Below are 27395 nucleotides of genomic sequence, written 5' to 3' on the forward strand. Positions count from 1 at the left end.
TAATGTAAATGCATGAAAATTTGCAGACATATGCATTCGCGGGAACAATACACGAATAATCAATAAAAAATTTTATGTTTATTAATAATTGTTTAAATAAAAAAACGATTTTAATGGAAAATGCTTAAATTCTCTTGTTTTTTACAATGTAGATACTTGAAACTTTTACAGATTGTAGCTAATGATATGAACTATACATAATTTCACTTTTTACGTTAATTTTTACATTATGCTTCATAAATAAACAATAAAGTTTCAAATTTTGAACGCCCATATATTTGTTTATATAGGGTGTCTCAAAAGTAGCGGAACGGTCGAATATTTCGCGAACTAAACATCGGATCGAAAAACTGAAAAATACGTTTTTAATAATTTTCAAAAATCTATTGAATGACATCAAACACCAATCCCCACTACACCCCCTGGAGGTGGGGTGGGGGTAACTTTAAAATCTCAAATGGAAACCCCCAGTTTTTCTTGCAAATTTGGATTCGTTACGTAAAAGTAGGCAACTTTTATTCAAGACATTTTTTCGAACTGTGGATAGATGGCGCTATAATTGGGAAAAACGATTTATCCTGATACCATAGGTAAATTATAGAAACGGTCTAATATCTCATGAAATACACTTGTAAATGAGACACCAAAAAACAGATTTTTAATCTTTTTCGAAAACCTATCGAATAACACCAAACATGACCCTCCAATCCACCCCTTGAAGGTGGGGTGGGGGGTGGCTTTAAAATCTTAAATTGCAACCCCCACTTTTTATTGCAGGTTCGGATTCGTCATAAAAAATTAAGCAACATTTATTCGAATCATTTTTTAAAATTGCTGATAGATGGCGCTAATAAATCGTATTTTTTCAATTAAAGCGCCATCTATTAACAATTCTAAAAAATGTTTCGAATAAATGTTGCTTAATTTTTCGTGACGGATCCGAATCATCTGTAATAAAAAGTGGGGGTTGCTATTTAAGATTTTAGAGTTACCCCCCATCCCACCTCCATGGATGGGTTGGAGGGTCACGTTTGGTTTTATTCGATAGCTTTTCAAAAAAGATTAAAAATTTGTTTTTTAGTTTCTTATTTAAAAGTGTATTTCGTGAGATATTAGACCGTTTCTATAATTTACCTATGGTATCAGGATAAATCGTTTTTCCCAATTATAACGCCATCTATCCACAGTTCGAAAAAATGTCTTGAATAAAAGTTGCTTACTTTTACGTAACGAATTAAAATCTGCAAGAAAAACTGGAGGTTTCCATTTGAGATTTTAAAGTTACCCCACCCCACCTCCAGGGGGTGTAGTGGGGGTTGGTGTTTGGTGTCATTGGATAGATTTTTGAAAATGATTGAACACGTATTTTTCAGTTTTTCGATCCGATGTTCAGTTCGGGAAATATTCGACCGTTCCACTACTTTTGGGACACCTTGTATATAAATCGGCGTTTAATCGTGTCAAATTTCAATACGATACGAAACAAAACTTCAACCAAAACTCGAATTCAAAAAATTCGTGTTTTTATCGTAGTCTTAGAAAAACCACCGGAAGAGACGTTTTGTGCTATTAACATTAGAATTCATTTTGTCGTATTAATTAATTAAACGCTTTTCTTTAGTTCAATCGTTTGGGTCAAATCTTTGGAAGTTAATTTGACTGCCTTTTCTTCAATGCAAATGACTAAAAATTTGCGCAGACATATGCATTCGCGGGAACAATACACGAATAGTCAATAAATTTTTTTTTTTGTTTATTAATTGTTTAAATAAAAAAAAACGATTTTAACGGAAAATGCTTAAATTCTCTTGTTTTTTACAATGAAGAAACTTGAAACTTTTACAGATTGTAGCTAACTATATGAACTATACATAATTTCACTTTTTACGTTAATTGTTTACGTTATGCTTCATAAATAAACACTAAAGTTTCAAATTTTTTGCCGATTCCGACTACTTTTCATGTTTGTACATCATATGTTTTATACATATTTTAAGAAACATGACGATATATTTTAATGTTTGAAAAGTGTAAGACTAAAAAGTAAAAAATAAAAAAATATGAAAAAAATATTTTCAAGAAACGCTTTTCTTTAGTTACGAGTGACTAAAATTAAACATATAAAAAAAATCAACCAAAAAGCAAAAAATAAAAAAAAAATCAAAAAATCTAACACATTCGTTAAAGAAAAGCGTGGTGCGAAAGCCGTTTATTCGATGAAGACGCGCCACGCTTTTCTTTGACGAATGTGTTCGATTTTTTCAATTTTTTTTTTATTTTTTGCTTTTTAGTTGATTTTTTTATAATATATTTAATTTTAGTCACTCATAACTAAAGAAAAGCGTTTCTTAAAAATATTTTTTTCATATTTTTTTTTATAGTTTATCTTTCATCTTTCAATAAAATTGTCAGTTCATCAATCAAATCATTTATGAAACTGGGTTCTGCCATTACACTCCTGAAACTAAAGTACAGTCCGAACAACATAACATACAAAATATCTGCATCACTAAAGAAGGCAAACAAAAGGTTTTAGAGTGAAATGAGTTGAAATTTTGGATCAAATTGATCAAGATCAAATATGAACGGTAATTCTCAGCATAAGAAATCGTTGTCAAGCAGTAATAAATGGCAAGAAAGGCCATATTATCTACTAGTTTCATTTTTTTGAACTTTAAAACTTTCAATTCCCTCACTTATTAATGATATTAGGTAGATTACAATACATCATTCGTAAAAAAACAAAGTCTTTTTTATTTCAGATGTTCTAAAAGCAAGCTTGGAGATAAAAATTGTTTCATTACGATCGAAATTATAATTTTGAAATTATAAATTAGGCGTTCATTTTGCCGTGCAGTGTAATGCGAAATTTTTGTGTGGCACTCAAAAAAATCCCAAATAACACTTTTTTCATTTTGATCATAAAAGTTTCTTTCCCATTTTTGCGACAACGAAGATCAGCTTTTGCTTATCCTACTGTAATAGATAACTTACCTCATCATCATCATTTGATTTGGTATTTTCTACTTCATCTTCTCCGGAAGATTTATCATTTTCGATGTTCTCAGTATCGCTTTCATCTGTTTCATCAGTCTCTTCATCGTCCAGTTCTTTCTTAACTTTGGAAGTATCTTTCTTCTTAACTGGGGCTGCTGGTTTGGGAGAATCTTCAGTCTTTGGTTTTGATGTAATGCTCGTCTTATTGACTGGTTTTGATTTCTTCGTTTTTTTACCACCTACAATAAAAATTTATGTTATTTAAGATTCTTAATAGTTGGTAATAGATCTTGGAGGAAGTGAGGGTTGGCATTCTGCAATAAAACACTGATCAAGAGCACTAGGCCGTGTTCGAATTGAAATGAAATGCAATGCCGCCACATGCAATATTAAGTTGTCTTTGTTCTTTAATTACTACCTTTATAATTATTGGTATCATTGCAATAAAAATTATTCTGTTCACAATATTTTCCTTTAAAAAGGGTAAACCCTGTAGTTGGCTGTATACTGTTGGGTTATTACTGTACTGATTTATTTATTTGTGAACTATTACGCGAATTGACTTTTAATTATTATTAAATAAATAAAAGACTTACTTGAAATTGTTTAATTTATAACACTTACAATTTAACACTTAATTTTACAACAATATATCTAATTTATTTTACACTTACATACTAACTTATTTAATTAATTTGCAAATATTTATTTATCTACTTTAAAAATACATTTCAAACCCGTTCACAAAAACGTAACAATATAATATCGCGTCGAAATTAGTAACTGACTCACTAATTTCAAATCCCCTATTTATATATTTTATTACAATGTTCCAGAATAAGAAAGACTAACACGGAAGAGCCCATCCCATTCTAGAACAACAATCGAAGGGTTATTTACACAAATATCAAATAAGCATTTTCTAGAAAGAAATATCGAGGTTAATATACCTGTTAAAAAGGTCTCGGTCATAAATCAAATTATGTAAACAACCTCTCACAATAAATAAATAGGCAAGGAGCTGAAAACAGTCGCGTGACAAAATCACGTCACATTGCCCCCTCCTTAAAAGAAGGTTCCTCCTGGAACCCTGGCGGAACTCGAACTGGATGCCGGTATCTGCAACTGGACCCTCTTCTACAACTCCCAGTTGTATAAAAGTGGCAAGGGACGGTCTTCGCTCCGCACCAGTAACTATGCGGATTGCAACAGACTAAAACCTGGACATCGGTGTCTTTAAAAATTTCTTCCACCATATTGCGGACAACTCTCCAGTCTAGTTGGCGGCATTCTAACTTTGGCATGGCTAACTTTTGCACGTCGGACTCCAACACGTGCTCTCTCAATTGAATTAAGGCATCCCATACATCTTGGTAGGTAGGTTGGTCATGGACAGTGTCTTTTGTTACCAGATAGAATAGGTAACGTGATGCATCTTGGAGTTTCAATGCTTTGCCAGGAGCTGGCAGTTGGAATTGAAGTTCTGCAACTCGACCAAACTTCCTTCGGAAGGCGGATGCCAACCCTCGTGCGTCTTTGATACTGGCCGGGATGGTATGGGCCAGCGAATAGTCATCGGGAAGTGCGAGAAGATCTCGCTTTTCTTCAGTAGTAACACCATGTCTTCCTTTACCGGTACCTCCATAGGCCCCCATGAACTCTTCAAAGGTAAGGTCAGGTATTCCTCGAATTTGGTTGACTTCCACTTCTTCATCTACGTCGTGGTCTCCCTCGTACGGCGCCAACCGGTTATGGTGGACTATCATCGGCTTTCCCCTAGGAATCTTACTTATTCGGTAGATAACGTCATTAATTTTCTTGACAATGAGGTACGGACCTTCCCAGAACTGCTGCAACTTGGGAGAACAACCTGTTCGCTTCTTTGGATTGAAAAGCCAGACTTTGTCGTTCTCCTTGAAACATCCCCTCTCGGCTTGGGTATCGTATCGTTTCTTCATTCGGTCGCTAGCGATCTGAAGATTAGAACGGACCAACTCATGTATATCGTCCATTCTTCTTCGTAATTCATTCACGTAATCCTCACCAGCAACATCTTCTCCAGGTCGACATCCAAACTCTAGATCACAGGGTAGACGCATCTCACGTCCAAATAGGACTTTTGCTGGTGTTTGGCCAGCTGATTCATTAACAGCAGATCTATAGGCCATTGCGAAGAACGGAAGGTACTGGTCCCAGTCTCGTTGATGATTGGACACCATCTTTGTCAAATACTTGCCGACTGTCTTATTCATACGCTCCACCATTCCATCCGATTGCGGGTGATAGGACGTGGTTCTTGTCTTCTTCATGCCTAGTTTATCACAGATTCCCTGAAATAGATCGCTCTCAAAGTTCCTCCCTTGGTCACTATGGATCTCCAGAGGCACTCCAAATCGGCTGATGCAGTTTTTGATTAACACATCTGCAATAGTGGCGGCCTTCTGGTCTGGAATTGCGTGGATCTTAACCCACTTCGTGAAGTAATCCATTACCACCAACATGTATTTGCATCCATTGTCACTTTCTGGAAATGGCCCGGCAATATCCAAAGCTATTCTTTCAAACGGACTTCCAACATTGTACTGTCTCATAGGAGCCTTTCTTTTCCGGTAGGGTCCGTTACTTGTAGCACAGGTAGTACATTTCTTACACCAGTTCTTCACATCGTCGGAACTATTCATCCAATAAAATCGTTCCCGAATTCTCTGAAGGGTCTTCTTTACACCAAAATGCCCTCCTGATGGACTGTCGTGTAACTGACGAAGTACTTCGGCTACTCTGCTCTTTGGAATCACCAACTGTGTTCTCCTCACTGAACCATCATCATTTTCTATTACTCGTTTAAGCAAGCTGTCTTCCAAGATAAATGAGTCCCACTGGGCCCAATACGTCTTAACTACTGAGCCTAGGCTTGATATTTCTTGCCAAGATGGTCGACGATTTTCTTCTTTCCATTTTCGAATCTTCTGTAAAACTGGATCTTTTTCTTGTACCCCAGGCTGTGGGTGAAAAATAGGTCGATTTCGGGATATAATTCAGGAATTTTTGAAACCTATCAGGTGTTGTAAAGGACGATGCCAGGAATAACTTCTACTAAAATGTAACCAAAAATATTGTGCGCTTTTTTTTATATTGCGATTTTCATTTGTTAAATTTGCAATTTTTAAAGATTTTTAATTTTGCAGCTTAGGATATTGATTTTAGAGAAAAACTTTTTAATAGAAAGTTGTAATAAATTAAAAAATCTACAATTTGAGCTACGGCAAGTTTAATTTAGTTTATTGGTTATTGCAAAACAGCCTGCGAAAGGTCCAAAATGGCCAGTTTTTGCAATTGCATTATTTATTGTACAAATCATTTTTTTATATTTTTTAAAGTTTTAAAATGAAGATCTTTCAATTCCAAACATAAAAAAAATTGTAAAGAAAGATTAACGAATTTGTTGCTTAGATATTATAAATTGTTTATCCCAAGAGGTCAAATGTCAAAGGCTATAAGTTTTAAAAAAAAAATCGTAGAGAGTTGGTGAAACATCCAATCTCCTTCTAAAGAGTAATATTTTCATATTCTGATGTAAATAAATGCGTAAAACATTTTTAAACCTCTAATTTTCGGGTTTGAAAATAAGGGGGCAAATTTCGTTATAAACGTTTAGAGCTGAAGCGGCCCTGTACATCCTATAAGTTTTTAACTTACAGATTACTGTTGCCGAAGACGAAACGAAAATTTTTGAAAAAATTAAAAATTTCTACGACCAACTGAAGCCGAGATAATTTTTGTGTTTGGAAATAAGGGGGCAAATTTCGTTATAAACATTTAGAGCTGAAGCGGCCCTTACATCCTATGAGTTTCTAACTTACAGATTAAAGTTGCTGAAGACGAAACGAAGATTTATAAAACATAAAAATTTTCTACGACCAACTGAAGCCGAGATAATTGTTTTTTTTTTTTTCTTAAATCGTAGTGCCTTTATTTATAACAATTAAGAAATTATTTTAGTCATTGACTAAAGAAAGACTTATATTATCTTAAAATAAAAATTATTATAAAATAGAATTATATTTAATTATTAAAAATTATTTTTAAACTCGGTGCTTTTGCGAGCGGCCGAATTTTGCAAATCGCCCGGCTCGCTTCAAATCCGCCGCTCGGAAAACAATTTAATAATATTACCATTATAATATACAGTCTGTTTACCACTGTATTTGTTTTTCTTGATAAACTTTTATATGTGAAATCTCATTTCTGAAGAAATAATATTACAAAAATGATACATATAATAATATATGAAATATATAACTATATTTTTAATTTTTTCGGTGTTATATAAATATAATAATAATAATGTTACTTTTTATTATACAATATAAAACTTTCTCTTCTTGTAGTGACTATCCGTTTTGGATGTTGGCGAACATTTTCAAGAAGAAAAACTTTTATATTTTATAATAAGAATATCATACAATATAAAATGTTTCTTCTTGTAGTGACTATCCGTTTTGGATGTTGGATGTTTGAATAAGAATATTATTCTTATTCAATATAAAATTTTTCTTCTTGTAGTGACTATCCGTTTTGGATGTTCACCAACATCCAAAACGGATAGTCACTACGAGAAGAAAAAGTTTTGTATTGTATAATAAGAAGTAACATTATTATTATTATATTTATATAACCATAAAAAAATTAAAAATATAGTTATATATTTCATATTGAATGTATATGTATCATTTTTGTAATATTATTTCTTCAGAAATGAGATTTCACATATAAAAGTTTATCAAGAAAAACAAATACAGTGGTAAACAGACTGTATATTATAATGGTAATATTATTAAATTGTTTTCTGTCAAAATTTAATATAAGTTACGTAAATACAAGTTACGTAAAAATTTTCCGAGCGCGCGGATTTGAAGCGAGCCGGGCGATTTGCAAAATTCGGCCGCTCGCAAAAGCACCGAATTTAAAAATAATTTTTAATGACTAATAATTTTCCTTTAGTCAATGACTGTAGAATAATTTCTTAATTGTTATAAATAAAGGCACTACGATTTAAGAAAAAAAAACAATTATCTAGGCTTCAGTTGGTTGTAGAAAATGTATATAAATCTTCGTTTAGTCTTCAGCAACTTTAATCTGTAAGTTAGAAACTCATAGGATGTACAGGGCCGCTTCAGCTCTAAATGTTTATAACGAAATTTGCCCATTAATTTTTAAACCCAAAAATTATCTCGGCTTCAGTTGGTCGTAGAATTTTTTCATTTTTTTATAAATCTTTGTTTTGTTTTCAGCAACAATAATCTGCAAGTTAAAAACTCATAGGATGTACAGGGCCGCTTCAGCTCTAAATGTTTATAACGAAATTTGCACCTTTATTTTCAAACCCAAAAATTAGAGGTTTAAAAATGTTTTACGCATTTATTTACATCAGAATATGAGAATATAACTCTTTAGAAGGAGATTGGATGTTTCACCAACTCTCTACGATTTTTTTTTAAAGTTATAGCCTTTGACATTTGACCTGTTGGGATAAACAATTTATATCATATCTAAGCAACAAATTCGTTAATCTGGCTTTACAATTTTTTTTTATGTTTGGAATTGAAAGATCTTCATTTTAAATCTTTAAAAAATATAAAAAAATGATTTGTACAATAAATAATGCAATTGTAAAAAACGGCCGTTTTGGGCCTTTCGCAGGCTGTTTTGCAATAACCAATAAACGAAATTAAACTTACCATAGCTCAAATTGTAGGTTTTTTAATTCACTACAACTTTCTATTAAAAAGTTTTTCTCTAAAATCAATATCCTAAGCTGCAAAATTAAAAATCCTTAAAAATTGCAAATTTAACAAATGAAAATCGCAATATAAAAAAAAGCGCACAATATTTTTGGTTACATTTTAGTAGAGGTTATTCCTGGCATCGTCCTTTACAACACCTGATAGGTTTCAAAAATTCCTGAATTATATCACGTGTTTTCACCCACAGCCTGGGGTATTGTTCTTCCTTGATCTTGGTAGGCGTCCACTCGTCGTTGACCACTGTTGTTCTTAGCACTGCTGCTTCCTTTGACTCCGTTTTGTTACAATGGGAACACTCTGCTGGGCAAGGTCTTCTAGATAGAGAATCAGCATTCCTGTGGCTAACTCCGGCCCGATGCTCGATCTTGAAATCATATTCTTGAAGTCGTTCAATCCATCTGGCTATCTGACCCTTTGGATTCTTAAACTGCATTAACCATTTAAGGGCGGCATGGTCGGTTCGGATTAGAAACTTCCTTCCGTAGAGGTATTGATAGAAGTGTTCCACTGATTTTACTACTGCTAGAAGTTCTCTTCTCGTGATGCAATAATTTCGTTCAGGTTTTGAAAGCACTTTACTAAAATATCCAAGGACTCGTTCCTGTCCTCCTTGGATCTGCGACAGCACTCCTCCAATTCCCACATTGCTTGCATCCGTATCTAAGATGAACTCTCCTTCTGGCAGTGGATACCCTAATATTGGCGCTGTAATTAAATGCCTCTTCAAAGTTTCAAAGGCCGTTTGGCAGTCTCCATCCCAACAATAATCCCTTGCTTCCTCTGTAAGTCGCGTTAATGGCTTAGCAATATCTGCAAACTTCTTAATGAATCTCCGGTAGTATGTACATAGTCCCAGAAAACTTCTCACTTGATGTTTATCAGTTGGTTCAGGCCATTCCTTAATGGAATCGATTTTTCCTTTATCCACGGCCACTCCTTCTTTGCTGACTATATGGCCTAAATAATTGACTTTACTTTGAAATAACTGGCATTTCTTGGGATTTAACATTAACTGGGCAGCTTTAAGTCGATTAAAAACGTCTTCTAAATTCTTCAGGTGGTCTTCAAACGTCTCTCCCAAAACGATTATGTCGTCTAAATACACCAGGCACGTTTTCCAAGATAACCCTCTCAACACATTTTCCATAAGCCTCTCAAATGTCGCAGGAGCGTTACAGAGTCCAAACGGCATAACGTTGAATTCCCATAATCCAGATCCTGTCGTAAAGGCCGTCTTCTCTTTGTCCACTGGATCCATTTCTACCTGCCAATATCCAGACTTCAAGTCCAACGTAGAAAACAATTTACTTCCAGCCAATGTGTCCAACGTGTCGTCGATCCGAGGCAGAGGATAACTATCTTTCTTGGTAACATTGTTCAACAAACGGTAGTCCACACAGAACCTCGTAGTTCCATCTTTCTTCTTGACCAGGACCACCGGAGAGACCCATGGGCTCGTAGTAGAAGTTTCTATCACCCCGTCTTTCTTCATTTCTTGAACAATCCTTTCAGCTTCCTCTCTCTTCGCCTGTGGTAATCGTCGAGCTGATTGACGAATTGGCCTAGCGGTACCAGTGTCAATTTTATGTTTGACAACTGTCGTTCTTCCTGTCTTTCCTCCTTTCGGTACGAATATGTCATAATATTGCTTAAGAAATGCCCTTAATTTCCTTTTTTCCATTTGATTTAGAGATTGGCCTGCAACTGCAACCATTTGGTCGAACTTATCGTTGGAATTATCTGATGTTGTCGTCTGACGGATTATGGACGTCACGGGTACAAAAGTTCTTACTTTTGTCCCCTTCTTGATGGTCACTGGGTAGTCATTGACATTAATCAATCTCACGGGAATTTCTTTAGCAGAAGTAACCAATTCCTTTCCAATTATGATTCCTCGGCCAACCTCCTCGTCGTGGTTCCATGGCTCCATCATAACAGGCGTTCCTTCTTCTACAGTTCCCTGTAGCCGCGCTACGATGATAGTTTCACTCCTCGCAGGCACAACTGTATCTTCTTTAATGGCTGCTAGCACAGTTCTGTCATCATGTGGATGAAGAAATACCAACTCGTTGCCAACTTTGATTACCCTATTCTTAAAATCCAATTGAAATCCATGCAAATTCATTACGTCCATTCCTAATATAACATCTTCGATGTCTGCAACTATGACAGTATGGACAAACTTTTCTGTTCCAATCCCTAATTGTATCTGGATTTCTCCATGGGTGTTGGCGTTTTCACCTGTGGCAGTCCGCAGTCGCAACCTCGTTGGTAAGAGTTTCTTACGGCTGTTTAAAACTGACGGTCGTATAATGGTCCTGGTCGCTCCGGTATCCACCAACAATGTATACTTTTTACCATTTATTTCTCCATCCACATATACACTATCTTCACGACATTTCAAAGAAGCTATTAGTATGAGATGGTCTTTAGAGTAGTTCTGAGTCGAGGCTGCCCCCCTAGGGTCTGTGCGTTCTCTTATTTGCTGCTGGCGAGTTTCTTGATTTGCGTTCTTCCTTAAACTCCATGCGTGCCCCTTTTCACCACAATTGCAGCGATTCATGGTCTTCGTTTTCTTCGATGTAAAGCCTTTCATCATATTTAGCAGCTGATCAAGTTTGTCTTCATCCTCTTCTTCTTTCACAGTTCGAACTGCACTGTACTCACCAGAGGCCTGCGTAGCTGATTCGAACTCGAGGGCCGCGGACAATACATCGACCAGCGTCTTGTGACGAGCTAATCGCAGTGTTCTCTGCATCTCAAAATCACGAAGACCATCGGTAAATGTTTGCACGGCCAACATTTCCATAATGTCTTCGGGAGCTGTTGGATAAGCAAATCGCACTAGCCTGGCAATATCTAGCTCATATTCTTGAAGAGCTTCATCTTTCTTTTGCCGTCGGTTTTTAAGCCGCGGCTGATAGACATACTCCAAATGTTCCTGCCCATAGCGCATGTTTAGTCTCTTCATAAGTTGTTCATAATCATTAGTTTCCTCTACTGCTATGGTCTCAAGTACATCTAAAGCCTCTCCTCGAAGAGCAATAACCAGGTTTACAGCTTTGTCTTTTTCAGACCATCCGTTCGCTCTTGCACCTGCTTCGAACTGTTTCACATAACTGTTCCAGGAAGACTTTCCGTCGAAAGTTGGAATTTTGACTCGAGCAGAACTTACACTGCCTTCAGTTATCGGCCGTGGCCCCGATTTGTATTTGGTTTCATCATCTTTAATGTCTGTTAAGATGGGTTCCATCCCTTTTCCGTTTCCTCCATTTTCTTTTCTATTTCCTTGATCTTTTCTTCAAAAGTAGATTTTATGGACGATATCTTGTCGTCAAAATCCGAAGTGACTTTAGAGATCTCGTTAGTCATTTTGCTGTCAAGAGATGAAATATCACCCGAAACTTTCTTCTCTAACGATGCAATGTCTGTCGAAACTTTCAAAACATCCGAGGAAACTTGGGAAATTTCACTAGAAACCTTTTTCTCTAACGATGTAATGTCTGTCGAAACTTTGTTCTCTAGCGATGTAATGTCTGTCGAAACTTTGTTCTCTAGCGATGTAATGTCTGTCGAAACTTTCAAAACATCCGAGGAAACTTGGGAGATTTCACTAGAAACTTTGTTCTCTAACGACGTAATTGACGAAATCAAAGCAGCATGCTTGTCTTCAAACAAATAGGTTTCTGGATCTTGACCCTCTTCTTGAAGAGCGTTCTTTAGACGTTCGACTAGATCAGCCTTTTTCCCAGTAGAACTCAGGTCCCTTTCTTCCAATTCAAGTCTCAGGTCTGCAATTTTTAGCTTACACAAGGTAGACATGATCACACACTTTATTTATTACGATTTATATTTTATTTATTTTTAAAAGATTCAACACTATATTTAAGTCGAAAATTTATGTTGATTTTATCCACTTCTGATCACCAGTTGTTGGGTTATTACTGTACTGATTTATTTATTTGTGAACTATTACGCGAATTGACTTTTAATTATTATTAAATAAATAAAAGACTTACTTGAAATTGTTTCATTTATAACACTTACAATTTAACACTTAATTTTACAACAATATATCTAATGTATTTTACACTTACATACTAACTTATTTAATTAATTTGCAAATATTTATTTATCTACTTTAAAAATACATTTCAAACCCGTTCACAAAAACGTAACAATATAATATCGCGTCGAAATTAGTAACTGACTCACTAATTTCAAATCCCCTATTTATATATTTTATTACAATGTTCCAGAATAAGAAAGACTAACACGGAAGAGCCCATCCCATTCTAGAACAACAATCGAAGGGTTATTTACACAAATATCAAATAAGCATTTTCTAGAAAGAAATATCGAGGTTAATATACCTGTTAAAAAGGTCTCGGTCATAAATCAAATTATGTAAACAACCTCTCACAATAAATAAATAGGCAAGGAGCTGAAAACAGTCGCGTGACAAAATCACGTCACAATACCTTCGATGAGACAACGTAGAATGAAGTAAACACTTCTGTTGTATGTAGGTACATGAATGGATGAAACTTCTAAAAGCGGAATATTTATGTGAAAGTGGATGTAGGCTATTGATTATGTATTTTAGAAAGGAACTACAACGTTAACAGGGTTTTATTGTTTCATATAGTCATTGGACCTCTATATTTGGAAAAACCGCGGAGTGCTACCATTTAAATGGGTGCGTTTTTGAGAAAGGGGTGAATTAGTCCTTAGGCACAGGGCGAATTAGGGTGAGTTCTATACACATTTAGTGCAAACACGTCTATAGGAAAATTGTTTCAGGTTAAATTTACTATCGAAATATCACATTTTAAAGTCAAAAACATGTTTTTTACAAAAATATATCCAAAAGAAAAGCAAGAAAAAAGCATGAAAGATAACAATTTTGTTTTTTGCCCCATAACTTTTTTTCCACGGAGGTATGGGTATAGGCATTGCTTCACAGAAAAAAACTTCCATCCTTCCTCTTTAAAGTGGCATTTGGTAGAAGTCCCTGTGATTTACGATTTCCAAAACATGATTTTTCAAATTTCGCCACTCATAGCGATTTCGGGATATTTTCCTTGTTACTTCGCAAACATTGTTCTGTAACTTTTTTCTACGCATTTTTAGGTATACGCAATAGTACATTTAGTAGAAAGAGAAGACAATTACCTTTAAAATGTTCTATAGTAGAAGGCCGTGTGACTATATTTAAGCAAGACATGGTTTTTCAAAATTTTATACTATTAATGATTTTTGATATATTTTACGATTATTTTTAAATTTCTCATTATAACTTTTTCTTATTGTATATTTGGGTATATACATTGTGTAATAAAAAGGAAAACTCATTTTCTTTACTTTAAAATGGTGTACTGTAAAAAATTCTAGGACTATTTTTAAACAAGATATGCTTTTTCAAAACGACATATACACATGCAATAGTTGGAACCATATGGAAATGTTTTTTAGTATTAATTTTATGAAGAAAAGTTATTCTGTATAAAATGCTCTGCCTAGTCTGAAACCTAAAATGCAATCATCAGATATAAAATAGTGTACGAAGTATGTTAAAAAATATGAATTTGCTCAGGAGTTAAGTACCTTTATATTTCACAATATCGAAAAGTGTTATTAGAAAAATTATTTGGAATTAAAAATTATAATATGCAATTATATTCTTCTAATTGAAAAAAAAATAAAAAATTTTAAAATTTTTTCAAATTACGGATACTCTTGGATATCCTACGGATATCTTGTTTAAAAATAGTACTCGATTTTTTGGAATACATCATTTTAAAGTAAAGAAAATATGCTGTTTTCTTTTATACAATGTATATCCCTAAATGTACAAGAAAAAAAGTCAGAATGAGAAATTTAAAAAATAATCATAAAAAATATCAAAAATCATTAAAAGTTTATAACCTTGAAAAAGCAGAACTTGCTTCAAAATAGTCCAGCAACCTTATTGGGACCGTGCAAGTTCGGCAAAGCGACCTATATTTCTACGCTCTGTACTTTTATTCGCACTTTTAATTATATTGGCCAATTATATTAGTCCTGGTTGCTGGATAATTGTCAAGGCCATAGTCCAAAAAAATAATAAGAAGAAAAAATAAGATGCAGGTTATGTTATGCAAACGTAAACAATTGTATGTAGTAAATAAAATTAGTTATTAAAATGCAGTACTGCAAGCAAAATACAATTGATTAAATTTACCTTTATATAATAATTGCATATCATATCAATATTGTGGAGCAATATATATTTTTTCTGCTTCAATGACAGAAGGTATGAAATATATGTCAATTTGACAATTTCAATTGACAATATGAATTATTTAAGATAGTTGCAATATTTCTCCGTGACTCGCGCACGGTCGTTTCTCGTTTCCCTTCCAAGTACTTGCACACCGCGAATACAATAGACCACTTTAAAGGTAATTGATTCCTCTTTCTAATAAATGTTCATTCATAAATGTATATGCAATTCATTGCATATACCTAGAAATGCGTAAAAAAAGTTACAGAACAATGTTTGCGAAAGAATGGGGAAAATTGCCCAAAAATGCTGTGAGCGGCGAATTTTGAAAAATACTATTTCGGAAAATATAAATCCTAGAGACTTCTACTAAACGTCTTTTTAAAGACAAAGAATGTAAGTTATTTTTTGCTGAAGCAATGTCTATACCTATATCCCCTTGGAATAAAGTTATTGGGCAAAAAACAAAATTGCTTTCTTTCGTGTTGTTTTTTTGCTTTTCTTTTGAATATATTTTTGTAAATAAAAATATTTTTGACTTTAAAATGTAATATTTCGATAGTAAATTTAACCTGGAACAATTTTCCTGTAGACGTTATTGTACCAAAAGTGCATAGCACGCACCCTAATTCAACCTGTGCCTAGGGAATAATTCACCCATTTCTCAAAAACGCACAAATTTAAATGGTAGCACTCCGCGATTTTGTCAAATTTAGAGGTCCATTGACTATATGAGACAATAAAATCCCGTTAACGTTGTAGTTCCTTTTAGCTCTCTTATTTTGAACATGATCAATAGCCTAATGGTTATATGAAGAATGAAGAACATGGTCAGTTTGGATAGGTTTGCGGTAAATACCAAAGTTGAACTGGTTGTTGAGTCTGGTAATAGATAAGTCTAGGAAATTCATGGCATTAGATTGGATGATTCTAGTTCCATAGTGAATTTAATATTGGGATAGATTTGATTGATTTTGAATAAAAGGTGACGATTAGCTGAGACATGATCACCTGAAATGAAGACCATACAATAATCAAATTTCACTTTTCAATAGCTCAATATTTAGTTAAAAATGTTTAAAGCTTGTCGCTCACTTATGCGCTGCACGGCAAAGCGAAGCGCGGAGAAGAGGATTTATAAAAGGAGTGTGCTTCGCACAGATACGCGCGGGTATATTTAACTACATGAAGAGAATTCACAGCAACCTTTTTCTCCGCGCTTCGCTTCGCAGTGCAGCGCATAAGTGAGCGACAAGCTTTACAGTTTCAAGTCTTTGCACTCAACTTCCTCTGGTTTAGAACTCTGTATTTCCTATCAATTTTCACTTTCCTCAGTTACTATCAGTATTTATTTCATTCAAATTTCTTACACAACTTTTACAGATTTTATTAGTTTTTAGCAACTAAATATCTCTACTATAATTTACTATACTGATTCATTTACATTAGTTGGTTTCCTCAAACATATGCAACCAACCATACCTTTTTAACAACTTTTTTTTTCTATTCTCTTCCACACAGTTTGAACCATAATTCATTCAAAACAGTCTCAGCATCCGTTATGGCTTGCAAATTTTAGAAGCCTCGGAGGTGTAACCAGAGAAGGTTCCCATTGTTTTCAATCTGGTGGGATGTAGAGTAATATTTTTAGTATTATTTTATGTGCTATTAGATTTAAAACTTAGACTTTTGCTAGCAGTTGCCGCTAGGGCATCCCTGCCATTTCGTTCGTTGTAATCCGTAACTGCACGCCGGGGTTTGTCCTGGTTGGGTCAGAGAGAGCAGCATATGTGCCTCCTGATGAGAGACTAATACGTTTCGAAACCGGTAGAGGTGCTTGCTACACTCTTTGATTGAACTAGAATATAATGCGGCTGTAGTTTCGTGTTGCAACGAAATTGAAAATGGTTATTCATTTTTTATTCACATGTTTACTCTGATTGGAGTATGAAGAGAACCATTCTCGTTGGAACTTTACCGCGCTGAGCAGATGGGACGTGAATTATAAATTGTAAAATTCCCTCATCTTCTTTAGTCTCAGCATCCGTTATGGCTGAATTGTAGAAGCCTCGGAGGTGTAACCAGAGAAGGTTGTCATTGTTTTCAATCTGGTGGGATGTAGAGTAATATTTTTAGTATTATTTTATGTGCTATTAGATTGAAAACTTAGTCTTTAAAACCATATAATTCTCAACGGCAATTTTAATGACTAACTTAATACAAATACTTCTATACTCTCTAAATGTCTTCGCCATTTATAAATAGTATACATAATACAATAATTCGCTTAAGAAAGGTGCGCTTTCTTAATCACATCAATAATTTTTTTGAAAATTTATACAAGGTTTTAATCTTTACTCGTTATAAAATAATATAAAAGGAATTTAAAGCTTTTATCTCTATATCCAATGGACTATAAAAAAAATCACAGTAATTATTGCATACTTACTCTTCTTCTGTTTAAGCCACGCTGGCCTTTTTACGACGTTCTCGTCTCCTGTGCCTTCTTTTACTTCTTCCGTACCGTTTTCGGTAATCTCTGTTGCATCTTTGGCAGACTCATCTCCAAACAAAATGCTCATATCTTGTCTGATTAGAGTCACAGTAACTGTAACTATAGCACCAGCAGTTACTTCATTTGGATTTTCATCATCCATAACTAAAAAAAACAAGGATTAAAATTTTTCATACTTAAATCGAATAGTGATTACCTTCAACTTGAATTTGGAAATCAACATAAGGCATTGCTCCTAATACTTTCATAACGTTTTCATACTCATCATCGGTTAGATTTCGAAGCAAGTTTCTCCTTTCTTCACCTTTCAGCTGTGCATATTGCTGTAATGTCTTAATCTGGCGTTTTTTTGACATGAAGTACTTTAAGTTATCATCGTTTATGTAAGGTAGCTGTAAAAGGGGAGATTTGAATTCCCATAATCCTTGGACTATCATAGGTGATAATTTCATACAATTTTCTATTGTTTCTATAGGAGGCAATTTGGGGACTGAAACATATTATTATTTATTATAGATCTCCTTTAGAAGAAGTGATTATGTTAAATTAAAGTCATTAGTGTAATAAACCTAAGACAGGGGAATATTAAGATCACAAAATGAAATTTATATAGCAGTACCACAAATGTTTCCTACAACGTGTTACTAGATAAAATTATTTTTGACGTTTCCTTAGAAAATTTTCAAACAATCTCAGACTTATGGTTGAATTTTAATTCACCAAAAAGTACTTCTTAAAATAACATTTCGTATGATCAAAAATAGAATAAAAACAAAATTAAAAATATACAGGTGATTCATTTAACCCTGCCGCTGCAGATGCGTCGAAACATGTCATTCTCTTTTTTAAGTCACATTGACCTATCCGAGCTTTTTTAGCTACATATATAAAAGAACGCCAAAAATTATTTTATTTCATATCACATTGAATAATTAAAAGTACCAGCAGTCGAACAAACATCTAAACTAAATAATAAACTGTTCGTCAAAAGTTAGAGATATAGAAAATTCTGCTGATTTTCATAGTTAATTTTTTCGCGAACAGACGGATTCCGCTCTTTTCTTTTATTTTAGCCTTTTCTTTAGTATTTACACAGTTGTGCAAAGGTTTACTCAAACTTATTTTTTGTACTTATACCGGGTGGAAGAAACAAATATGTTTTTCTTGTGTTAAGTTTGAGACACCCTGTAGGGAGAACGAGGTACAAATGTGAGTATACATCAGAATAATATTGTAGTCTTATGTTTTGTGAACATGCTGTTGTTTGAATGTCCCTAATATCTTAAGAAACAAAAAAAATAGACGGTTTTGTAATTTAACATGTGTTTTAACCGAAACAAAAGTGTGAGACACCCTGTAGGGAGAAAAAGGCACAAAGGTGAGTATACCCCGATATTATGTTGTAGTCTTATATTTTTTGAATATTTTATTTTTTTAATTTTTCTGATATCTTTAATAACAACGAAACTAGACGATATTACTCTTTAATATGTTTTTCTATATTACACATGTGTGATGTGGATGTGACGCATGTCGTCAGTTAAAACCCATATTAAAGAGTAATATCGTCTAGTTTCTTTGTTATTAAAGATATCAATGAAATTAAAAAAATAAAATATTCACAAAATATGAGACTACAATAAAATATGGAGGTATACTCACCTTTGTGCCTTTTTCTCCCTACAAGGTGTCTCAAACTTTTGTTTCGGTTAAAACACATGTTAAATTACAAAACCGTCTATTTTTTATTTCTAAAGATATCAGGGATATTCAAAAACAAAATGTTCACAAAACATAAGACTACAATACGATTTCGATATATACTCCCATTTGTACCTCGTCCTCCCTACAGGGCGTCTCAAACTTAACATAAGAAAAACATTTCTTTTCTTCCACCCGGTATAAATACAAAAAAAAAGTTTGAGTAAACCGACACATAACTGTGTAAATACTAAAGAAAAGTCTAAAATAATAAAAAAAATTAGCGGAATCCGTTAATCTGTTCACAAAAAAATGTACTATAAAAATTCAGCAGAATTTTCTATATCCCTAACTTTTGACGAGCAGTTTAATTGTCACTCACGAAACATTTTGTGAGCGGCCGTGGAGTAACGGCATAATCGCCGGCCTCATACGCCAGTGCACGTGGGTTCGAGCCCTGCCAAAGACAAACCATTTTCATTTCCAATAATGGCACGAGCCGTCTCACCGTGCCTCGGAGAGCACGTTAAGTCGTCGGTCCCTCTGGGTTAGTGTACATCGGCACTAGTTACTTGAAACAAGGTTAAAGATATAAATGTCGCCAGAACTGTCCGAAAGGATCTCCCCGGAAAAAATGCCATACGATATTATTACACGAAACATTTTGCTTAAAAGTAAAGTATTAAATAATGTGTACATGCTCAACTCGTATACTATACGAGCACTATTTTTACTGCAATAAGTGGTTCGAATACAGATAACAATGGCCTAGCAATTTATGACAAGATTTAATGCAGCAGATGGCTCGGCAATATCAGTGTGGAAGGAAATAAATGTGAGCTTTTAAAAATAAATTTAAATTTACAGGGTTATTCACGCAAGCCTAGCATAGTCCATAACCTTTATTTTTAATGGAACCCGTATATTTTTATATTTTTAAAAGCTCCTCAACGAACCATATCATGTAGGATCTATTATGAATATTACAGGGTGACATTTTAAAATTATACACTGTGGAAACCACTTATGGAATAAAATAATTGTTTGTGTCCTTATTTTAGAAAATAATAGAAAACGCTGGTACACGTCAACTTTTAAATTTAAATGTTCGCTTTTAAACATAAATATTATTCTGAAGCTATTTAAACGTAAATTTAAAAAATGTACAGGGTGGTTCACGAAGTCTAACATAGTCCATCATCTTTATTTTTAATGAAACACCCTGTATATTTTGGTGGTTTTAAAAGCTCTTTCACAACCTGATTTTAAGAAACTATTATTACGTAGGGGCTATTATTAATATACAAGATGAAATTTTGAAATTATTTATAAATTGCGTCAAGATATTAAATACAAAACCCTATATATTGATACTTAGTTAAGATAATTGATACCGTTATTTAGCTAGTTTAAAAAATAATACCCTTATTTAAAGTGCGATAAATTATTAATTTCAAAATTTTATGTACGTAATGTCTTGACGAAAATTATGCATACATAATTTCAAAATTTCATTTTGTATTATTCATAATAGACCCTATTCATAATAGACACTTTTTTGTGATGAGGTTGTTAAGTAGCTTTTAAAAACATTCAAATATTAAAGCATTTCATTAGAACTAAAGATCATGGACCATGGACTATGCCTATGCTATACTTGCGTGAATCACACTGTATATTTAAATTTATGTTTATAAGCACTCATTTGAATTTAAAAGTTGACTTTTTCTAGCGTTTTTTATAGTTTTCTAAAGTACGGACACAAACAATTTTATTCCATAAGTGATTTATACTTCATAATATTTCAAAATATCACCCTGTATTATTCATAATACATCCTACATGATACAGTTCGTTGAAATGTTGTTAAGCAGCTTCTAAAAATATAATAATATACAGGATATGACACTGCATATCTAAATGCACCCTGTACATTTAGATTTTTGTTTAGAACGCGCATATTTATATATAAAAATCGACGGGTTTTGGCGTATTTTATAATTTTTTAAAACAAGGACAGAAATAATTTCATAAGTGCCTTCCACCCTATACATCTCAAATAATGGATGACAAAATAATACTCGTCGCAGTGGGTTATGTTGTGTTAAAAGAACATTAAATGTTTAAATGTCTTTAAATTTTAAAGAAAAAAAAAAGATTGTAGATCCGACCTTACTTTAACAGGCAGAATTACCAAAACTTTAGATAACAAAAGTCTAGAAGCAAGTCTTGATAAACTAACACGTTCTGTACAGATAGCTTATATGTGAACCACATGATGCATTCACCAGTGTGCGGACGGCACGCATGTATGCCATTGATTATACACATTTTTAATATGTGTTTTTTTTTGGCCGATCAGAGTATAAGTCTTAGGATCTGACATCCACATGCAATGTGGTAAAAACTGTTCAAGATTGTCAAATAAAAAATAAACTATATTGCATCGAAAGGAAACCATTTCACTGGTTTACCACATTCACATTTTCAAAACCCTGGGCGTAAATGTTTTTGGTTAATAAATTTTAGAATCCTTTCATCAGACAATTATTAGTACTTTTATTCCTACTATGTTGCAGCCACATGTTGCAGTAAAAATATTGCTGAATAGTAGAAATCTGAAAAACCATTATAAATTATTTTATTTTAATAAAATTTAGTCTACAGGCTAATCTTGACAAAAAGAATAAATTAGAATTTCAGCCAGATCAGTTTATAGTCCTGTCGTCAGAGGGGGTACATCGGCATCCTTTATTCAGATGGACTTACTCAAGTTTTTTTATGTATGTTGACCCATAGAACACGAATTTTTTGGGTAACAGTTGATCCGGATGTCGATAAGATTGTTATAAACAAAGAACTTGAGGAATTACATAACAGGGATTTATTGCAAAACAAAACATTTTTTTGTATTTTTTGGGTCATTCTAAGCAAAAAATGTTCCTACAAGTTTTTTCGTATGATGCATAGTTTTCCAGATTAACGCGGTTAAACTTTCAAAAAATCGAAAAATTGCAATTTTTGAATCCGAATAACTTTTGATTAAAAAATAAAATAGCAATTCTGCTTACCGCATTTGAAAGTTCGAGGCAAATTTTGATTATTTGCATTGCTAAAAATTAATTTTTTTTTATTGTAAAACAAAGCTATAAACAAATAGTGTTTCCTGCGCCAAATGCATGCGTTTTAACGCATGCTACGTAGAAATTGCCTGTTTGTAGGCGCGCCTACTCGTTCGATTTTAAATGAGAGATGCATTGAAGACATCACTCAAGCACTATGTGTTTATAGCTTTGTTTAGCAATAAAAAAATTAATTTTTAGCAACGCAAATAATCAAAACCGATAGAATTTGACTTGAACTTTCAAATGCGGTAAGCAGAATTGCTATTTTATTTTTTAATCAAAAGTTATTCGGGTTCAAAAATTGCAATCTTTCGATTTTTTGAAAGTTCATCCGCGTTCATCTCGAAAACTAGGCATCCTACGAAAAAACTTGTAAGAACATTTTTTGCTTAGAAGAACCCAAAAAATACAAAAAAAAATGTTTTGTTTTGCGAAAAATCACTGTTATGTAATTCCTCAAGTTCTTTGTTTATAACAATCTTATCGATATACGGATCAACTGTTACCCAAAAAATTCGTGTTCTACGGGTCAAAATACATAAAAAACTTGGGTAAGTCATCATCTGAATAAAGGAGGCCGTTGTACCCCCCCCCCCTGACGACAGAAGTATTAGGTTTTCGTTTTTTTAATTTTTTTAATGTGCTATCCACTAAAAATTTTAAGTTTAGTAACCATGTGATTGTCTGAATGTCTGGTTAGGCAATAATTATCTCCGGCTGCCATGAATCTCTTGGGCATAATCGTGTTACACCTTGTGATTCGAGTGAGTGATTAGTACATTGCATCGCATGATGAGCATTTGTGGAAGTGTATTTTGAGTTTGTATATGTGGTGGGTCATGTTTAATGAACAAATCTATAGCTAATGACGTAACGTAATGACTTCGAATTAAATTTATGATTTGTTTGGAGGTATGAAATATATTATTACTGAAATATGTTTTCGTAATATTGATTGCAATGTCTATTTTGCAATTTATTTACACTACAAATATAACTATATAACACTTACTTCGTCTAGTATAAGCCATAATTATGAGTTGATTCACGCAGTTGACTTGCTCATTAACCAAAAATGGGCATTTGCCAACTATGTACCTCCTATCTTGTTCTAACGTAAAATTATTTAATGGTATCCTACTTAAATGAGCATGTATGATCGCTCTAGCTTTTATGCTATATAAGTAACACAATGGACGCTCTTTATTTTTCTCACTCAAATTCGGAAGTTTTTTAATCAACTGCAAAAAAGTAAAAGTATTAATGTTTACATAAACTGTACTACCTAAACTAAACTATAAATAAATTATTGTTAAGAAACATAGTGCTGTAAAAATTAATTCTGGACCTCGGAGGTCAACTACACTATGTCATTTCGAGCAACTGTGAATTAGAGCACTTTGAATGTCATAAAAATCTGATATATCCCATAAATAAACCTGATATAGCCCATAATTGTTCGAAGGACAATGTGACCATATTTTAATGACTATTTCACTAGACTATTTTTAACTGATAAAACGTCATAGCAACGCCACGTTTCCTACTGACAAAACCAGAGACATGTTAACGATAGACAAGGCATACTGAGCAAAAAAGCGTAACGTGGGGGCAGTCGATTCGAAAAGTTTGGCAAGCAGCAAATGGCTGGTAATAAATTCATCAAACGAAGATTTATGCCCAGTTAGATTATTTTTGAAATTACAGTGGAACACCGATAACCCGGCCTCCAATAACGCGGAAGTCCGGCTAACCCGGACCGATTTTCATCAGACAATACAATCATTTTTTCAGTTTGACTGAGTTTTTAGCAAGAAATGAACAATACTGTATACAACTGTACGTAATTTAGATGTACTGTGCATAATGTATTTCATGTTTTTGCAATTGGAGTTTATCTGTAAGTATACTGTATTTTATTAGTATTTACCATATCTGCAGCTGGATTCCAGTCACCACCAGAAGTTGATCGAAAATCTCAGAACAACAAAATGAAGCTGGACCTTCGAGTTTCCAAATGCTACAGGTCAATAATACACAAAATCATGCTTTGGTAGAAAAGAATGGGCAAACTAATATAGCTTATAATAATTGTACATTTAATATTGTTAACAAATAAATAAAGATTATGTTTAGTTGATATGGTGCATTAATTGTCTCGTGAAATAGTCTTGTCGAATATCATTCGGGAGAAAATTATTTACCGGCAAAATTTTCTTCTGGTTTTATTAAAGTTTGTTGCCTTTTGGCATTTTTCGCTTATGAAATTTTGACAAAATCACTCGACTGACGTCTCGTCAGTCATTTTTTTTTTTTATTATAACACCTGTACGATGTATGCATACTACTATCTAGTCACAAATGACCAATTATCAGTTATTCTCTGGCCTAACTTAGGGACCGTTCAAGTATTACGTAACGCAGGTTGGGGGGGGGGGGGGTCAAAAATCTTCAAAAATTGCGTTACGCAATAGTTAAACTCCTATAAGAAAGCGTTACGTGGGGGGGGGGGTTAAAAATCTTCAAAAATCGCGTTACGTAATACTTGAACGCTCCCTTAATAACAAATACTTAACTCTAAGGGCATACCCTATGGCTTACTCTTATTATATCTATCAACTGTCTTGTGATTTAACTGTCAAAATTTAATTGCCAGCCAACAAACTTTCATACCAGTCGAAAATATTGCCGGCAAAATTTTCTCTCTTATGATAATATATACGATTATTTCATTCATAGGAGATTCTGACCAAAAGAAAGTTAGAGAAATAAAAATTAAAGTGATAATTTTTGATAATATCCCGTCGTCAAGTATATTACGTCAGATGCCCTAAGTTGCTACGAAAAAATACATTCAGTGACATTAATGACAATTAAAAGTTATAAAAGTGATGACTTTCAACCGTCAAATATTTATAACAACTGTGTGTTTAATTGTATTAATTTGTACTTACATACAGTCGGAAAAATGAAAGAATACCCATGAACGATCACATCAATCACTTATTTTGGATTTGCTGTCTTTTTCTATAAATAACAAACGTTTGTTAGAAAAGGCAGCCAATAAAAAATAAGTGATTGATGTGATCGTTCATGGGCATTCTTTCATTTTTCCGAGTGTAAATAAATTACAATAAAATTTTGGTTTTGAACAGTTTTATTCATGAAATAATCGCAGCAAATTGCACTCGATCTCTAAAATTATTATCGAATTGTTGCCCTCGTGACACTTTGACATAATTTCACTCCCCTTTGGGTCGTGAAATTAAAACTGTCAAAGTGTCACTCGGGAAAAATTCGATAATTTTAGAGCTCTTGTGCAATTACTACTGAAAATACATAAACAATTTGTATAATCCAACTAATAAAATAAGTGGATTAAAAAAACTTATTCAAAACAACACCATGTCGACATGGTGTTTACTTCCTAGGTCCACAATTGAACTAAAGCAAAAAACCATTATGGGCAAATGAAACTTCTTAAAATAATGAAGTTGTATACAAAGACGAATAATTAGTAAAGTAAAATGAGCAATTTGAAGAAAATAAAAAACAGTTGAAACATGATTGTTATCTGCAGAAGAATGGCATGTAGTTCTGAAAGTGGAAAGTTATTTTAATTTACTATTGTATTTGGGAATCAAGCTACAATTCCACTTTGCAAATTTCGAAGTGGAAGAAAAAAGTTTAAATTGTGGCTTTATTCCCAAATAGCTGCCCCCAAATAACTCCCAAATAGTTTTCCGAGCTGCCGTCAACAAAATTACTATAGCCAATTTGATAGCCAACGCTCGATAATCGAGCACGGCACATGAAGAAGAAGATTCCCAAATAAAATAGTAAATTGCATAAGATGCCACAAGGAAATGGCTACAGAACAATGTTATTTTAATTTGGAAAAAAATAATATGGGTCCATTGACATCTGTTATGGCAGTTCAGAAACACACATGTGATGCTTATGGTATCTCAGAGAGGACATTTCAGAGAAATAACGGCATGAGTTAGGATGAAATAAATAAAGTAAGAGAAATCGTTGACATCCAAAAACTTTAGGTTTGCTCCAGTCAATTAAATTTGCAATTAAAAACATTATATGTATATTATGATATTTATAAAGGCACAGGAGTCAGTTGGTTAAGGCAATTAATATTGATTTGACTCAAATGGTAAAGATCTTGATACCGCTGACACATGACACCATGGAAAATAACAAAGATGCCAATGAATAAACTTACCTGTGGGACTTCTTCGTTATCAGACTGTCTTTCCACAATTTCAGAGTTATGTTTTTTATCGAATTCTAAACTAGCAGCTAAAATCATAATCACCCGTTTTAGAGCCATATTTGGTGTTTTATTAAAAAAATAGTAATATAGCTGTGTTGTGTCTAATAGTACTTGATCTCCAGTATATTTGATACTTCTATACCACCAAGTACCAACCTAAAACAAAAAATATATTAAAATCATTTATATAGTAAAATCATGTATAGTTGATTGGCCTGTAGAGTTATGAACTTTTTATCACACCTGTAAGAGAAATCCAGGATTAAAGTGGTCTTAATAATTTATACTTAAGAGACTTAATAATAATATTTTTGATTACAACAAAGGGTTTGACTCAGTGACAGATGTATGGCTCACAGATATATTAAGAATACTCATATGTAGTGAATAATAACATGGTTATATTATAATGACATATTCATTATCATATAACAGTATATCAACAATTTATGAAGAGATTTGTAATCTAAAAACTAACGAGGCTACAGGGCCAGATGGAATACCCCCATTATTCTAAAAGCATGTATTTTTTTTTGGTTCATTGGCTTTGGGAAGAACCCGTTTTGCCACGAAAATTTATAACATTTAAAAGTCTATACATATAACTGAACACAATTTGGTACAAATACAATTTTTACAAATCTGTACATATAAATACAGTAACTGAATACAATTATTTGGTACAAATACAGTTTTTACA

The 27395-nt window shown here is 33.4% G+C and overlaps 1 protein-coding gene across 1 annotated transcript in view; it reads right to left on the reverse strand.

Annotated features, from left to right (window-relative positions):
* Window positions 1–27395, reverse strand: part of LOC114329226 (translocation protein SEC63 homolog) — a 41336-nt gene that overhangs the window by 3104 nt on the left and 10837 nt on the right. Inside the window, exons 4-8 of the mRNA XM_050641864.1 lie at window positions 26645–26851; window positions 23420–23648; window positions 17778–18071; window positions 17516–17725; window positions 2995–3236 (exon numbers count right to left, since the gene is read on the reverse strand). Coding sequence (XP_050497821.1) covers window positions 2995–3236; window positions 17516–17725; window positions 17778–18071; window positions 23420–23648; window positions 26645–26851 — 1182 coding nt within the window. The remainder of the gene's footprint in view (window positions 1–2994; window positions 3237–17515; window positions 17726–17777; window positions 18072–23419; window positions 23649–26644; window positions 26852–27395) is intronic.

Source organism: Diabrotica virgifera, chromosome 1, assembly GCF_917563875.1.
Source record: "Diabrotica virgifera virgifera chromosome 1, PGI_DIABVI_V3a".
Taxonomy (NCBI): Eukaryota; Metazoa; Arthropoda; class Insecta; order Coleoptera; family Chrysomelidae; genus Diabrotica; species Diabrotica virgifera.